Source organism: Sapajus apella, unplaced genomic scaffold, assembly GCF_009761245.1.
Source record: "Sapajus apella isolate SASKATOON/1434 unplaced genomic scaffold, GSC_monkey_1.0 scaffold18, whole genome shotgun sequence".
Taxonomy (NCBI): Eukaryota; Metazoa; Chordata; class Mammalia; order Primates; family Cebidae; genus Sapajus; species Sapajus apella.
In genome coordinates this window covers 25,533,414-25,551,249 of record NW_022436958.1, presented here as the reverse complement: position 1 = coordinate 25,551,249, position 17,836 = coordinate 25,533,414, and the positions used below count along the sequence as shown (strand labels likewise).

Here is a 17,836-nt window from a genome sequence, read left to right as displayed (position 1 = left end):
AAGGTCAGGTCCCACAGAGCCTTGAAAGGCCTAGAGAAATGCAGGGAGTCTGTGGATTAAGGTTAGGGAGCTCCAAGGTCATTTTGTGCTCCAAGACTTCACTTGCTGAAATCATGTCAGTGGTTTGAAATTCTGCCCTGGAGCGTCTTCAGCCCCTTGTTTATTTTCCTGTAAAAGAACCACCATACTGGGTACAGTTTATGGCTATCTGATAGCTCCATATTCACTCGCTTCGGTCATTTATTTGGTTTTATTGCTGTTTTCAAATAACAACTAGCATACATTGATTACTCACTATGGACCAGATACAGGGATTGTCACATACTTATCTTAGGACTCTTTACTCTGTCTTTCCAACTATCAGTGTGTGCCTGTTCACAGGTAAGAAATGAGGCCTACAGATTAAGAAAATGACCTAGTAGGAATCTATATTAAAACCTGACTTTCTGACTTGAAAGAACAAGCTAGTAGAGACTGCTTCGTGTCTCCCTCTATGTGATTAAAGCTGGTGCCCTCACATTCCTGAACGTACGCTCAGAGCAGTATGGTAGCACCCATTTTCTCTGGGGTTGCATGAAATACATCAGGAAGGCTGTGGGCTGTGCTCTGGGTTTAGTATTTTGGTTAGAAATATCTATAATAACCCATTCATTTGGAGGAAAATCAATTAAGTTTTAAAAAAAATTTCTGAGTTTATCCAATGCAATAAAAATTTACCCAGAGGTTTTAAAGTCTGCCTTTTGGTTACGTCCAGCCACCTCTCTAATCATCATTGATGGGCAGCCTGTGTATCTACTTGCAAATGTCCACAAAAATCCTGTGCCCTTATAGTGCTTATCATCAGTAGATGATAGCAAACATTCAGATAAATGCCCCCAGGGGTTCTATGAGAGGTATGAGCAACAGAATGGAGGCATTCTGAGGAGGAGAACATGGGCTTTTCATGACCCCAGGATCAAAACATGCCCCCTGGAGAATGTGCAGATTGAGCAGGTTGGTTTCCAGCAGGGCACAGTGAGGAGGAAGGACACTAAGGTGGAAAAAACAGCATGGAAAAGTCAGGGCTGCCCAGGGGAAGCCCAGCAGAGCCTGATGTGGCCCTTCGGTCTGTCACCAGTATCTGTCTGTAGGGAGGATAAGCCATGCATGAGCACCTACTCTGAAAATGATTCCATCTGGAAGGGACTTTAGACCTCATTAATGGTTCATAAACTTTTTAAAGACCTGGAAACCTTTGTTCAAGTGAGATAATACATGGAAGTGCATGGCCAGAAAACAAATAGGAGATTGCTTCTCAGTTTTGGCAGGTCTAGCCCTTGTCCTCCCTCCTTCCCCCAGCAATCCTGAGAGCTTAAACAGAACCTGGAGTGGTTCCAGGACACAGTCAGAACACTGCTGTGAGACACAGGTGAGAGAACTGAGGCTCAGAGAGGTAAAGTCATTTGCTCATGGTCACACAGCAAGTTAGTGTGGAAGCTGGGAATGGGACCAAGGCCTGTGCCTGCTGGACCAAAATATTTGAATAATTGAGTTAAAAATGTATTGAGTCCTTTTTATAGGCTGGGACTGTGCTCAGTGCTCTGCTCTTGCTGTCTCATTTATTCCCCAAAGAGACAAAGTCTTTCCCACTTAGAGATCCCTTTCCAAGGCACAGCTGTGCGAAGTGCTGGGCTCAGGAAACAAGCAATTCTCAGGACGGATTTTTGGCCTTAATGTGAATTCGTCATTAAGTCCTTGTTCTCAGTAGTTCTTTAAGTCACACTCATGGTGGGGGCTGCCTCACTATGGAGATTTGTGTGAAATGTATATTACCAAAGAATATTGTTTTTTGGAAATGCCACAGGAATGTGTTTTCTAGAGAATTAAAATATAGCTCTGGTCTCTGTTAACACTGGTAGGGCTGCAGTTTTTCTAGAATTAGACTCTAGATGCTCTCTGGGAAAAATGCCCTAGTACATGATGAAGCACCATTTTCTGGCCTCATGCAAAGATCCAGCAGGGCCAATTAAATCCAGGTGAGTTATCCCTCTTAGTAACCTGCCCAGCCTGTTACCTGGTGATTTACTAGTTCCTGGAGTGGGAAGCCTGGCCAGAATTAGTGTCCCTCCTCCTACCTTTGCCCATGTTTCCCTCATTCGTTTTCCCATTAGGCCGTGTCCATTTGCCACAGAGCCTGCAGCAAGTGAAATCCACAGGAGGATGAAGCTGGTTTGCAATTTTATTAGGAATTAGCAGAAATAGGTGGAAGCCCTGCTTCTCTAATAACAAGTGAGAAGGGCAACCAGGCTGCGTTTCCAACAACAAGGCCTGAACTTGAACCAGAGTGAGCCTCCCTGCTACCTGCACTGATTTAGTGCTAAAGTTGATTAGATTTGTTATGATGCTAATTTGTGTTTATTGTTCATAATGAGAACTGGAAAGCTCAAAAATTTGAAGGAGAACAGCACATAATGTAGAATCATAAATCTCCTAACTTTTATCTAGAGCAGTGCATTCATTGTTGACTAAGACAGGTTCTATGCAGTAGCAGCCAATCTTACAATCATATCTCTAGTGTGTAGCAGGTGCCTGAGACATAGCACATGCTCAACCAATATTTATAGAATAAATTAATAGATACGCAGAGGGTGGATGTATAGATAAGCAGAGGATGGACGGATGGGTGGATGGATGAATTGAGGAGTAAGTTATCCAGGTGACTTTGTGTGTATAGAATAGTGGTTCACACTTCCAGCACCATGGGTGGACTTCAAAATGACCTTGCATAGAAATCCCTCCATTTTATCTCTTCACTGCCTCTGTACATTTTGTGGCTTGAAGCTAGGGGATTGAAGAGGGCATGTTCTATTGAGGTAACCCCACCCAGCATCTGTTGAATGGCTCCGGGGCTCATCACACCCAGCTCATAACATACCCCATCCCTGCCCTCTCTGCTCCTAAATGACACAATAGATAAAGTCTCGCTGTGTCTTCTCTGAACTGTTATGACCCCTGATCTATAAAGCTGTGACATTTTGCCTCAGATTGTCACATAGGAGATAAATAAACTGGAAGCTGGTGACACCTGGAAGAGGCACATTAGGGCTTGCATGCTATGACTGTGTGGGTGTACGGGCGCTGCAGCCCTCAGATCTGCTTCATCTCATCCCATCCATTCCTCTCCTGAGGGATTTGTCAGCGAACCTGGAAGGGTTGGCATCCCCATCGGAGCAGAGGGTGGCATGGAGCCCGTGGCCAGCACTGGCAGTATGCCCGCTTCCTCGGGTGATTCACTGAATTAATCATTCCATGGTTGCAGTTGCTCTTGGTACATTTTCCCCTCCAATATTATTTCCAGTTAGTAATTAATACCTTATTTTAAGTATCCTTAATGTACCAAAAGAGACATTTACACAAATTAAGGGAATTAATAGTACCCAACAGACATTTGTTAAATGCCTACTGTTTGCAAGGCATTATGCTGGGACAGGCGCTCGCTTTCCAGGGGAATTCTCTGTTGTGTGATTCTCAACAAGTCTCTCTCAGTGCATCCACATATAATTTGCCTTACAAAATTTAGTTTATACACAACTCTCTAGGAATAGATTTATTCTTTGAGTGAGGAACTTAATGCTGAAAAGAAGGAAGAAGGTGAAGCTAGCTAGCAACATTTCCCAAAGGGATGGGTGGAGTTTCCATAGACGGAACAAGTATGAACAGGAAATCTGAAGCCAGCAGCTTGAGTTGAATCCTGGCTCCAACACTTCCCAGTGGAGTGATAGTAGGCAAGCTACTTAAATCCTCTGCTGTTAAGTTTCTTTGTCTGCAGACCATGAACTATAGTACTCACCTCATCGGGTGGTCATGAGCTTATGTCAAGCACTTAGAACGGTTCCTGGCACATAGTAGACTCCACATGGGTGTGAACTCATTATTTTACATCCAGAAATTACTCCATCATTTTAGTATTAAAATCAACCATATTGTCCTTGGACCAATACAGCTGCAGAAGGTAGAAGAGATTGCTGGCTCATATGTCTAACCTGGGATAAGTTGTCCAGGCTTTCAGGAAGGCCTGGCCTTCAGGGGCTGTCCATCTTCTACCCTACCACAACCATTACATAAGAAAGCTATTCAGTAATGACCTCTCTGTTTTTACAGAATAAAAGCAGCATAAAAGCAGCATGCAGCGTGCAAAGTATAGGTGATAATCCTGCCGGTTGGATTTTTCTGGTTTTAAGTGGGTACTTAAACTTTTCAGTAAAAAGTACAATTGAGCCATTGGCTTGCTCGCTTTATTTACTTATTTATTTATTTATTTATTTATTTATTTATTTAGAGATGGGGTCTCTCTCTGTTGCCCAGGCTGGAGTGCAAAGGCGTAATCTCTGCTCACTGCAACCTTTGTCTCCTGGGTTCAATTGATTCTCTTATCTCACCTCCCAGGTAGCTGGGATTACAGATGTGCCCCACCACACCTGACTAATTTTTTGTATTTTTAGTAGAGACAGGATTTTACCATGTTGGCCAGGCTGGTCTCAAACTCCGGAACCCAAAAGATCTGCCCACCTTGGCCTCTCAAAGTGCTTGGATTATAAGCATGAGCCACTGTGCCTGGCAGGTTTTTTTTTTTTTTTTTTTTTTTTTTTTTTTATGATTCTTTGACATCTCAGACTGGCATAATCTTGGCTCAGGGCTGCCACTGAAGAGAAGTATGTTTATAAGAAAATTCAAAAATTCCTGTCTGCACCATGGTTGAACTGCCTTGCTGAGCATGCACAGGGTGCAGAGTACACCTGGGGTCATGGAGAGTAACCCAGGCCATGCAGGGCCCAGGACCATAAACCTTTGATCTGAAAATGGGCAGGGAAGATGACTGATGCACGTGAGTTTCCTGGCTGACCTCCCAAATTCCATTACTCAACGTTTTCAAATGGGCAAATGTTGCTTGTATATTGCTGACTTCTGAACCCGACGTTTAATTTATGACTTTTAGCAGATAGAGCTATTTAGTTTCTTAGTCTGCCATCTGCAAATTTTGTGGCCTGAAGCTAGGGGATTGAAGAGGGCATGTTCTACTGAGGTAACCCCACCCAACATCTGTTGAATGGCTCTGGGGCTCATAATTAGCGATCCACTAATTATGGTCAAAAGTATTTTCCCCCATCACCTACCCCTTCACTCTACCAGAACACTTTAAAAAAGGAGAAGAATATTTCTGGAGCCTAAATTTCTAATTGATGCCCATGGAATTTTCAGATGTTGTACATATGTCAGTGGAGAGGCTTTTTCCACCTAGAGAGAGGTACATCAGTTTCATCAGATTGTCCAAAGGATTTTGGCCTGAAAAAAATACAATGTTATAGGACAGGGGTTAGCACACCAGGGTTTATGGACCAAATGCAGCCCACTGCCCATTTCTGTGTGGTCCACAAGTAAGAATGGTTTTTACTTTTTTTTTTTTTGAGACAGAGTCTCACTCTTGACCAGGCTAGAGTGTGGTGGCACCATCTCGGCTCACCACAACCTCCATCTCCTGGGTGCAAGTAATTCTCCTGTCTCAGCCTTCTGAGTAGCCAAGATTACAAGTCCGCACTACCACACCTGGCTAATTTTTGTATTTTTAGTACAGGCAGGCTTTTGCCATGTTGGCCGGGCTGGTCTTGAACTCCTGAACTCAGATGATCTGCCCAGGTTTTACATTTTTAAGTGGTTGGGAACAAAAATCAAAAGAGTAATAATATTTCAGGATATAGGAAAACTTAAAGAAATATAAATTTTAGCTTTACAGTGGAACATTAAATGAACTCATTTATTTAATTATGGTTGCTGGCTGCATTTGTGCTACAAAGGCAGAGAGGAGTAATGACAGAGAAGATATGGACCACAAAGCTTCAAATACTTACTACCTGACCCTAAGCTGGAAAAGTTTTCCAACCTCTGGTGTAAAAAACTATTTCAGAAAGCTTCCTCTTCTATCGTGCTTTTCATACTTCATTATCTTTGCACGGATTTACTGCCTGTCTTGGGTAAAGTGTATTTGCCTTTCCGTGTTCTCATTTAGCTCCCCTGCATTGGGCAGATGCAGAAGCTCAGACAGAATGAGGTGTCTGTTCCTGGGTGTGGAAAGTGGCGGTTGCACGCTCAGCCCCTGCAGCCTCACGGTTTGTGATGAACACAATGGGACAGGGGGAAGTAGGTTTCCAAGAAGATATTGTGGATGAGGGGACATTTAGGCCAAGACCTAAGGAAGTTAGAGCATGGCAGCCACTTCAGAATGAAGGGCAAGACTGAACAAAGAGGGAGCAACCGGAGAGCCTCATGGTGTATTCAAGAGAATACCAGCCACCCAGGTTAGGCAGTATATAGGTTCTTCAGAAGCAAGAAAAAGGACTGAAATGAAAAGGCGTCCCTATTTTCGGAAATGCTGTGCTCTGCTTCTGGGTGAAGGGATTTGGTCTTCTTTCAGTAACTGCACCTTGCAGCAGGGTAGCCTGGAAGCTTGGTGTCGCTGGCTGCATTCACACATTAAGTGTTCCCAGCTATAAAATGGGGATGATGAAGCTATGAGCAGCTTAAAGGGCTTTATCCAGCACCTGACCCACCCTGAGTGCCTAGTAAATGTTGTGTGATTAGGTGTCTGTGAAGGGAGTGGAGACTGGAATTGAGCTATGAATTCTGAGGAAGGAACAAAGCTATGTTCCTTCAGTATGACAATATGACAGGTTCCACAGGTCAGGAGAGCGCTTTCCTTTCTTCAGTGCTGCATTCCACAGACATGTAATTAGCGCTTGTGTTGAGCCGGGCATTCTGCTAGGCCCTGGGGACACCCTGTGAAAGAGCTTGCAGTCAAGCAAGGAAAGGGGTAGGCCCAGCCTGTGAAGGAGGGAGCAAGTGGATTGTGTGAGAGCATTTGGGATGGGAGGAGATACGGCCACCAAACCAGGCTGGAAGAGGGGGACGAACACACTTGTTTGGAACCTTCTGATGAAAAAGAGCAAGGCTGCGATCGGACACTCGAGAGCAGGGATTTGTGAACAGTCATCCAAAACCACACTGGGGGAGGAGGAGGGAGCAAAAACATAAAATAAACTATCCATAGCCAATAATGTGAGGGAGGCCAGCAGAAAAGTAGACTATGAATTCCATGCATTTCACTATAAATCAGAAGGTGGTGCCAAAAATTTTTAAGTATGTGTCGGAGAGGATGCACTGCTAGAGATACTTCTGTTTACATAAATTTATGTTAAAATACCACAGGGTTCTTTCATTTCTTCACAGGGTTCATGTTTTGACTCTCGAGAAATGTCTTTTTAGAACATACTTCTTTGATTTTCAAAGTTTGTGGAGGTATGAGTCAATTTTTTCCCCTTTGAAAATGAAGTTGAGAAAAGGGTCAGATGTAGTCTCACCCTAATAGGAAGAATTTTCTGGAGAAGGACGTCAAAATACCAGAAATACTCAAATCTTAGCCAGTGTCCACAGCTTCACTTCCCTCAAGACAGCAGAAAGTAGATGTGAAAACATCACCCTTGACTCCCTGGCACCACCAAAGGCCAAGTTGAGGACTTGATAAATCCTGAGCTCCTGGTTTGAGTCACACATATTAAGCCACTGTAGAATATTGTTGCTGCTTTTCCTGTTGGATATATTTTAATTATCATTCCAAATTAAATTACATTTTAAGTTTTAAGAAAAGGTAAAATATTATGATATTAAGTGGTTTCATTAACATTTGTAATTCTACTTTCCTTTAATATTGATTTCTGTTCACTGAGTAAAATGTCTATTTGAACCAAGGTCTGGCAATAGTCATATTCATTCTCTCTCTGTCCTTCCTTCCTTTCTTCCTTCTAGGGATCACTACTTGTGTGATGTGACATGGGCAACACAAGAAAGAATTTCTTTACAGTGGCTGAGGAGGATTCAGAACTATTCAGTCATGGATATTTGTGACTATGATGAGTCGAGTGGAAGATGGAACTGCTTAGTGGTGAGACTGAATGAGGATGTTCTTCTTTTAAGGCAACATGTGATCAGAGGGTCTATGCAGTTGGGGAGAGTGAAGGCTGGGAATCAGGAAATGAGGTTTGAGTTTCTCTTCTTTCTGAATCTGTCTGATCCAGAGGCAAGAAAATCTTGAATAAGACTCCTAGATAACCTGCCATCCTGAGATGCTTGTATTTCTCCTATACTGACTAGTCACACTGTTTTAGTTATGGATACTATCACTTGGGAAGGGAAGAGGAGGTGACTGGAAACCCACAAGTAGAATCTGATGTTAATATTTTAAAAACCAAAGAGGGCCAGCAGCTGCAAGCTCAACAGTGTGTTTCAATAAAGATATATAGGCAATGAGGAATAACTGGCTGAGCGTAAGCTAAACAAGACAAATATTGTGAGGCCGCAAACCCATTTCCATACTGTCACTGTCTTTAAGCAGGAAACAGCTTTAGCATGTAAATAAATAGTTGCCAATCTGAGAGGGTGGCAACCCAGAGGCTGACCCTGTTCATCCAACCTTGAGGTGCTGAGAGGCTTCTAGCCAGGAGACCACGAGGTCCAACCAGAATGGTGGTCAAAGTTAAAGTCCCTCTGGGAGCCCACAGCTTAGGAGGGGTGGATCCTGGAAGAGGTTTGCTGGTGTATGCCAAAGACACCTCCCTAATTTCCCTTATCTAGTCATGGACCCTGTGCCTACACACCTCCCCTCCCTGCTCCCATCCTGGCTAGGCTCAGGGAAGATTCTCATCTCCCAGAACTGGAGTCCCACGTATCTTGATTCACTTATTTATTTACGCAACAAACATAGAATGCCTGTTATGTTCCAAGCTCTGTGCTAAGCTATGGATTTTTCTAAAAAGTGAATTAGTCAGTATGCCTGCCCTCAAAATGTTTCTGTTCTAGTTTGGAATATTATCAAAATAAATAATAAAAACTACCACTTATAGTATACCAGGCACTATGGAGCTGGGGATCAATGTTTATTTAAAGAGCTGGCTCAGGTCACAGGGCATAGTCAGAATTTAAACTGCAAAACTCAAGCTCTTTGCTTGCTGCCAATGAAATCCTCATAATATCAAGGTTGTGCCATTAAAAGGGTTCAACCAAGGTACAGAGAAAACAGGGCAAAAGAAGATGATCAGCGTTACTGAGGGCAGGCGGAGTGAGAAGGAGATGACATGGGTGAGCTACAGAGTAGCCTGGGATAATAGGTTGCCATATGCTGAGCAGATAAGGGCAAAAGGCTGTATCAGCAGAGGTCTGTGCAAAGGCATCCAATGTGAATAGCTTGGAGCATGCAAGGACTAGGGACTGGGGGAGAGGCACAGTGGGGAGCACTGAGGCTGGGGATATAGACGAAGACTCAGGTGCCATTCTGAGAGTTTGGACTTACCTCGTAAGAAATGGGGAGTTGTTTCAAGGTTTTAAACAAAAGGGTATCACAATGAGACAGACCTATCTATTGCTAATTAAGGTCAACAGAGAAGAGCAGCAGGATCTCCAAGGAGATTCTAGCAACAGACCCCAGGCAACCTGCTGAGGACATGAACAAAGTCCTTAGCAGTAGAGAAGGACAGAGAAGTCAAAGAAATAGGTGACAGGGGCTGAAAGAAGTGAGTATGAGGAGGGCAGGAATCTAGAATGACCCCACATCTCTGGCTTGGGTGAACAGGTAGGTGCCACTAATTAGAAGAAGAAGGAAGGAGTAGAACAGGCTGGTGGGACAGAGGAAAACAAATGGAATTCCCTTTAGTATTGTACATGCTGGATTTAAAACACCACTGGAGCTTCCAAAAGGACCCAGGCTAGAACTTTAGGCAAGAGAGGCAAATGATCTAATGTAGTGACTTTAAATATGCTAACATAAATAAAATATATACATGGAGATAGTTTCGAATTATTATAAGTATAGCTCTATTTATATTACCACAATTATGGCTACAGATTCATCTTACTTCTCTTTGAAATGTTGTTATTGTATCTTTCCCTTTCTAGGCACGGCAACACATTGAAATGAGTACTACTGGCTGGATTGGAAGAGTAAGTGTTATGAGTTGTGGGGTTTTATGGGTGAGTCAGCTACTCAGCTATTTGATATGTAGTTATTCAAAACTAGGGCTCTAAGTGATATGTTATTAATAGCAATATTAGTTAACCTATTTCTCAAAATATGTAAATTTTCCCTAAAGAGATATCGTTTTGTGGAGAATATATAACACACACAGTTGGAAAAAGTAAGAGGATAAGTGAAAAGTCAAAAGCAGAGACAACAAAACACAATGTACTCCTGGCAAGTTGTGGCTCCCAGCTAGTTAAAGGGCAACCATTGCTGAAAGTCGGCCAAGGTGTCCAATGTGCTTATTGACCTCACATTTGAAGTTATGTGCCTTAAAGGCAGAAAACACAGGTTCTGTGTCCAGCCTGCACAGATGCCTAAGGAGATGTGACTACAACCAGCAGAAAAACTCAGCAGCAACCACACAGTGCCTGCTATGCACCTCTCTTTGGAGAAAATCATACTCTTGGGCTCATGCTTTATTAGGCGTCTGGATACAGAGCTTTATCCAGGAAAGTGTGGTGACCCTCAGGGACTTGTCATGCTTCTCAGTCCCACTGATTTATATACACATTGTACAGAATTACTACCCAGATTGCTACAAGACCATGGAATGTAATGAGTTGATGAAGGAACTCCAGTCATCATGTCACCTTGCATAGTAGATGAGGAATGAATCTCACTTAATTTTTATGATCATTTTCATTAAGCTCCCTTTAAGAGGGAAAAAAAGTGACCCCCCAAAATGTAAAGATTTTACATCTCTTGGGTCATAGAGGTGACGTTCCCAGTCCAAGAAGACAACCCCTTCCAGCTGGGCTTGGAGCTCCGGCAGCATTCACACGTCCTTTTCTTCAGGCATTGATTGGGCAGAGGGGAGAGGTTTGCCAACATGAAAAGTGGTTTCCTCCATGGCAAGAGACACGCTACACTTCCTCACGACTCTTTGAAAAAAATATGTTTTTTCCTCTCTGTATTTAACCAGACAGATGCCACTTTTCACACATTTCTACTAGGCACAACTCCATCCAGGGGAAACAGGGAAATGTATTAAAAAGATAAGGCTGTGAACACAGGTCTAGAGAGGGGAATGTGTTTTAAAGCTCTGTAATGAGAACACCAAGTGTACCACACGCCTCAGCTTGCTCCATAAATGAATTCGCTTTGAATCACTAAATAGAAGAGGGAAGCATTTTTCTTCCTTCCCAAAATGGGAGCTGATGAGAGAGGAAACATCGAGGGTGAAGTGAACCAACAATTTTAAAAGACCATCTCCTACCTGCTCTTAAATGTAGCTAGGAAATCAAAATTGTAAAGCAACATATTCCTTTCAGGCTGGGATAGACTCCCTTCTACTTAAATTGCATTATGTTCTGAGTACTATCTTTTATTGAACTGTAAAAAAATGGAAATTTTGTTCTATATTTCTATATAAATATTTTTTGTGAATTGTTGATCATATTTAACAAAATGAAAAGGCTTATAATAAAAATAACTATATGAATGTTTTTATGTGAAATATACAACAGACATTTCTTATGGCATATAGTCCAGAAATGGTTAAATACTAAATCTGACTTTCAAAAAGAAATATGTGTAAAAACAGGAAAGAAAAATATCCCATAATTACAAACCACTCCAACCTTAAATAATAAAAAATACTATGTCTGTTTCAAGAGAGCACGTTTGTGACATTGAGGAAATTTACCGCTTCAAAGTGAAAGGTTAATGCTATTTTCCAGGTGCCTGCAGTCAGAAGTCATAGTTATCATCCATAAAGAAAAGATGTCTCCAAATCAGCAACAACTTCTATTTATTGTTTTCTACAAACCTCTTTATGTGCATTCTCTCATTTACTGCTTATGAAAATTACCTATGAGTATGGTCTTTTGTTCATATTTCATAGAAAGAGAATTTTATTTTTGAGAAACTCTACTTTCATTTAGCATATAAATGGAGCATGGATTTTTGAGCACGGGTATTGGGGGGGACTTTCTAAAATTAAAGTTGGTAGTGAGATGAGACCCTGTGCCTTAATGTTCTTTTGTTCTCTATGATTTTCTAGTTTAGGCCTTCAGAACCTCATTTTACCGCTGATGGTAATAGTTTCTACAAGATCATCAGCAATAAAGAAGGTTACAGACACATTTGCTATTTCCAAATAGATAAAAAAGTGAGTATCCTAACATAATTATTTCATGTTGACCTCCTTTTTTCTGAAACCAACTTGAAGTGGAAATCATTTGGTAAAGTGGATCAATGTGTATAAAAAAATCAGACTAATTCAAACTCCTCAGTGGTGTATTGTGTAACGTGGAATGGGGTGGGGAAACCCCACAAGAAAATCCAAGGTTATTTGAATTCCTGATATAAATGATTTAACCCTCCTCTTTAAATAGAGTCTCTAATCAATCTCTTTTAAAAAAAAAAAATCAGGACTGCACATTTATTACAAAAGGCTCCTGGGAAGTCATTGGGATAGAAGCTCTAACCAGCGATTATCTGTGAGTATTGTAACGATCGATAGGATATAAACCTACTTGTCATAATCATGCCCTCTTTGCCCAGAAGCAGGGAAAAAAATCTCCTCCAAATAAAGAGTAGTCTTTTTGGAATGTGTTCAATACTTTTTTTCTTTTTAACATACGGAAGCCTTAATGATTTTCACATATGCTTAGCAGATTTGATACCATGCCACCAGGCAGCTCTACCTCTTGCTCTTACCTGCTTTACATTACAAGAGCTGCATCCTCTTTTACTTGAACGTGGTGGAATGCTGAACTAGCAATCGGGGGCATTTTGTTAAATTTCAGCTGGCACTGATTTTTTGGAAGGCTTGGAAAGGCAATTTTATCTGTCCATGTCCCGGTCTTACTCTTTGCAAAATTGAAAGCTTTGCAGAAGCTGTCAACTGCCATATATGAGTTGGTAGAAAAGGGGGTGTTATTTTTCATTAGAATCTTAGGCATTTCAATGATTCTTCGTTGGTCTAATCATGGAGGAATTTTGCCACTGCATGAAGTAGTTTTTGAAGACCCTCTTCAGCAGTGACTCTGCTGCTCTCAGTAACGTGGGGCTCCTGCCATCTAGTAGCTTATGTTATAAGATGGAAAATACAGCAATCGGGATCAATGAGTGGGGTCTAAATTTCAGGCTAGCCGTTCCAGTCCTATTTTTCTGACAAAAGCCTTCTTTTGAGTTTTTACTTTTCACTCTAATTAAGGAAGAAATCCCTGGTTTTACGTATTTTAGTCTGTTAAAAACAAGACCTTTCTGTGTAGAGATGATGGAGAAAAATGGCTTCTGCAGGGTGAGGGACGGGGAAGCGATGGCAGAGGCGGAAGGCACCCATGCGTGGGCTGGGTGCTTGCTCAGGGTTGGGGTCTGAGTGCTGTAGAATGCCTCTGACTTCTTAAAAAACGTAATTAATATATGTTTCATTTTTTCTCTTCCCAGATACTACATTAGTAATGAATATAAAGGAATACCAGGGGGAAGGAACCTTTATAAGTAAGAGCTCTGTCAAATTGTTGACTTGAGTCATTTTAGCTGAAGAACAATTTCTGAATTCTATTTTTATTTTTTGCCTTGTCCTAACTAATGCTAAACCGGTATTGCTATTGAGCACTTTTTATTCCTTCATAAGTCAATCTGCACGTCCACAAATGAGAATAGCTTTATTCGATGTTCTGTGATATTTCCAAATAATGGGAGGTTTGAGGTTACTATTAATTCATATATTTATTTCATGTTAAAAAAAATTTAAAAAAAGAGGCCTGAAGATTGCGTTGGCATTCTGCTATCTTTGCAACTAGAACATGGCTTTATTCAGTTCTTTCCTTTCACTTATCTTTTCATCAAGCACTTAATTTCCACTGTTGGTTTTACAGAATTCAACTTAGTGACTATACAAAAGTGACATGCCTTAGTTGTGAACTGAATCCAGAAAGATGTCAGTACTATTCTGTGTCATTCAGTAAAGAGGCAAAATTTTATCAGCTGAGATGTTCCGGTAAGTCTGAGCTCCCTGGGAGGGAGGGCAGTTGCCACTGTTACTTCGAAGCAACTCCCTCTGTTCCTTTTGAATCTGAGGAGCTCTTGAAATCACCTAAGTCCCCTTCTCTTCAGTCACGTTTAAGTAGTGAGTTTCAGCAACCTTTTCTTACCCTTCTCACTGAGAGACTTGCATAGCTTGCTTTAGACCGAACACACACACACTCATGCACAATCACACACCCTTGTGTATTACAGAAGCACTTCAGCCTTAAATACATACATAGTGGGGGGTTTTAAATGATTATTTTATGCACTCATCCCTTTCAACGAGAAAAATATATGTAGCTGGTGCGTATCACCCAACATACTCACTGCTCCATCTTCTGCTGTTGCTATTGCTATTATTTATTATAAATGAAGAAACCTGGGCAAGGAGTGGCCAAGTGACTTACGCAGGTGGTCACACAGTGAGTTACAGGCACAACAGGGTTCAAAACAGGCCTCTGCCTCCTGAGCCCTGCCTTTTAAACAGTGTGCCAGGTTACTTCTCAAAATGGGAGAAAGGAACTTGATATTCTGAAAAGAACTGTCCATAGCACAAATAAATAGTGTTTTCAAACCAATTATCTGAGTCTTCCCTCACTAGTATATTTTATTATTATGCTTTCCTTTATGGTTCTTTACTATGACTGTTTTTAGAAATTATTCCTTGGGCATGTGTTCTATTCTATGCACTGTGCTAAAAGCTTTATATTCATGGTCTTGTTTAATCTTTAAGAAAGCTCTATCAAGCAGATATTATTATCCTCATTTTATATGTGAGGAAATCAAAGCACAGCTATGTTGTCCTAAGTTATACAGACAGTAAGCCAGGATTCATCCCCAGGTCTGTATAGTACCTTCACTGTGGTTCTAATCCAGTCTAAAAATTAATATTATCATCCAAATGCATAAAATTAAAGAGCTCACAAAATAGCTTTTCTATACATTACCTTCCACTCTGCAACTACCACAGTTGGGATAAATAGTGACGATATGGGCTTGTGAGAAAAACACTTTTGCATGCCAGAAAGAAATCGCTTATCCAAGTCAGGCACTGTGCAGATGTGCTGCCTGGCTCTGGGATTCCTTGGGAGTGGGGGCAGCAGGAGAAACCCCTCCCTTCCTAGGGAGGCTGACTCCAAGCCTCTGCAGCCCACCTGGGCAGGACCTGAAAAGCCCTGTGGTTATCCTGAGATCACGGCTTTAGAGTGGAGAATAATAACAGCTCACATTCTCTCTTGTAGATGAGTCTATTAGGCTGAGAGGATAATGTGCCCAAGGGCCCAGCAGGGCACAGTTTCATTTCCCGATTTATTCTACTGAGCCCTGTGCCTTTCCAGTAATACCTCTTAACACTCAAATTGCAACTATTTTAAGGAAGGGGGAAGGAGAAACAGCTAACATTTATTAAACTTCTTATCCCTTATAATGTTTATATGTTCTATCAAAGTTAAATGATAACAAATGATATTTTTGAAAAGTCATGTAGACTATCTTTTCTAAAAAAGTATTCATCTAAAACATTTTTCCCCAATTGTGTTAACAGGTCCTGGTCTGCCCCTCTATACTCTACACAGCAGCACGAATGATAAAGGTATTTTCTCATATTTTACTCTTTATTTGTTTTTAAGAATGTGTTAATAACACCAACATGTACTTAGCATTGTGTGATTTTCTTTGGCTTTGTGTCTTGACAATGAGTAGACCACAAGCCTTATAAACTGAAGTATGTGTAGTCCGATCAGTGAGTTTCGTGTTTGCTCATTATTGTACTGCATAATCCACATTGTTCACATTGCAATGAATGACTGCTGTCTCCTGTATTTCTTTAGAGCTGAGAGTCCTGGAAGATAATTCAGCTTTGGATAAAATCCTGCAGAATGTCCAGATGCCCTCCAAAAAGCTGGACTTCATTATTTTGAATGAAACGAGTAAGTTAAATTCCTTTAACTTACATGGATAGTAATTTTCATGGAAACACCAATGCACTCTAACTAAATATAGTAATTTGATCTGAAAATCTATATTTTATATTATATATAAATCTAATTCAGAAAGTTATTTCTCCATGAAATGTTTTGTCACAAGAACCACTAGTTTTACATCCTTTTGTCTTAAAATACAATACCATTCTGCATAAAACTTCTGTCAAAAGGGAAGGGACCGGGAGAACATGCTCTATTGCTAGTTCAGTTTTATCCCATTAGTGATTCTATTCTATTAGTGTTAATTGTGTGTTTAACTTAATGACATCCTAATGTATTTCACCTTTAACCCAAAGAGAGCAAGGATACCTGAGAGAGTTGTATAAAACAATTCATGTTAGCTATAAAATGTTAAAACTTCAGTCTCAGGAGAGAAATTTTGGATTTTTCCAAACCCTCCTGACATCCCATAGTGTGGTCCCTGGTCTGGTTGTATAATTATGGATTATATTCAAAGACTAGTAAGAACAATGGGTTTCTTTGAGTAGAAAGTCTTGTTATTTATTGTTTGTTTTTCTTTATTTTTTCCACTAAAGGCTAACAGCCTATAGGGGAGAGAGGAATCTATTATATTAGGATTGATTCATTTTAGGCTTTTAAAAAAGTTTAGGATAATAGAAAAGCTTCAACACATCTAATTTTAAATATCAAGAAAAGCACAGGAAAGTATAGCATCCTCATGAAGAACAGTTTAGAGCAGTGCTACTCAAACTGAATGTGCATATGAGTCACCTGGGACCTTGTTAACATGCACATTCTGACCCAGCAAGTCAGGAAAGGTCCAGGATTCTGCATTTGTAATAAGCTTCTAGGTGATGCTAGTGCTACTGACCCTTGAGCTGCATGTAAGTGGCAAGAGCTTAGAGTGTTCCAGAGCTAACATTGACAGTCTGGTACAGAAGGCACTGAATACTGAGCTGTGACATTCTGTGTCAGTTGTGAACACCAGGGAGCCCCTGCAGGTTTTAGGGTCAGGGAAGCCACATGAGTAGATGGATGACTTGATACAGGATGTCAGATGAAGCTATGGGGGTGGAGACGTCTTATTGGGAGGTGGTTATCAACATTCAAACTACAGAAAGGACGGATGAATAGTGGGTCAGGGAGAAGGGAGCCGGGAAGGCAGGACTCTGAGAATAGAAAGAACCCCCCAAATAGAAGACTGTGCATCTCCAAAAAAGTGGAACTGAACTAATGCCAATTCAAACAAAGCAGAGATCAAATGATGGATTTCACATATTCATTAAAAATATCATGGTCAGTTGATAGTTTGGTGTTCTATTGAAATTACGTTAGAGACTTAAATTTTGCTCTTACAAGCACATTCAATCAGAAGACATAACAGTAGTCAGCAAAATATAAATTGAAGAAAAATCTGTCTATAAATTTTGCTCCCAAATCTTTCTTTTATTTTCAAGTAAAATAATTGTAACAAACATAAACAAAAAGGAAGATAAATGTCAGGAAAAAATAGCTCTAGAGATAAGGATTTTTTTTTTTCCTACAATTAGAATCTACTGAATCTGGAATAATCTTATTTAAATGTAGAAAAACTCTTTTTTTATAGATCTATTAGTATAACTCATCTTTTATTTGGGAGTAAAGGAAACTGGCTCATTATTTAGGCACAAATTTATTAAACTGATGTTAAATCAAGCACAGAGAATGAAACAGACCCGTGGGAGATCATACAGAATGTACGCAACAGTTTGCTCCATATAAACCCGATCTCATTCTGTGAAACACAGAGCTGAAAATGGGAACTCAGCTTTGC

General features: G+C 40.7%; 1 protein-coding gene across 2 annotated transcripts in view; it reads left to right on the top strand.

Moving 5' to 3' along the window:
* The window catches only part of DPP4 (dipeptidyl peptidase 4), an 82,951-nt gene that overhangs the window by 42,512 nt on the left and 22,603 nt on the right, over window positions 1-17,836 (top strand). For both annotated transcript variants that reach the window (XM_032286555.1, XM_032286554.1), the window contains exons 11-18: window positions 7,837-7,972; window positions 9,979-10,023; window positions 12,105-12,212; window positions 12,476-12,543; window positions 13,496-13,549; window positions 13,930-14,051; window positions 15,624-15,671; window positions 15,910-16,008. In XM_032286555.1, coding sequence (XP_032142446.1) covers window positions 7,837-7,972; window positions 9,979-10,023; window positions 12,105-12,212; window positions 12,476-12,543; window positions 13,496-13,549; window positions 13,930-14,051; window positions 15,624-15,671; window positions 15,910-16,008 — 680 coding nt within the window. The remainder of the gene's footprint in view (window positions 1-7,836; window positions 7,973-9,978; window positions 10,024-12,104; window positions 12,213-12,475; window positions 12,544-13,495; window positions 13,550-13,929; window positions 14,052-15,623; window positions 15,672-15,909; window positions 16,009-17,836) is intronic.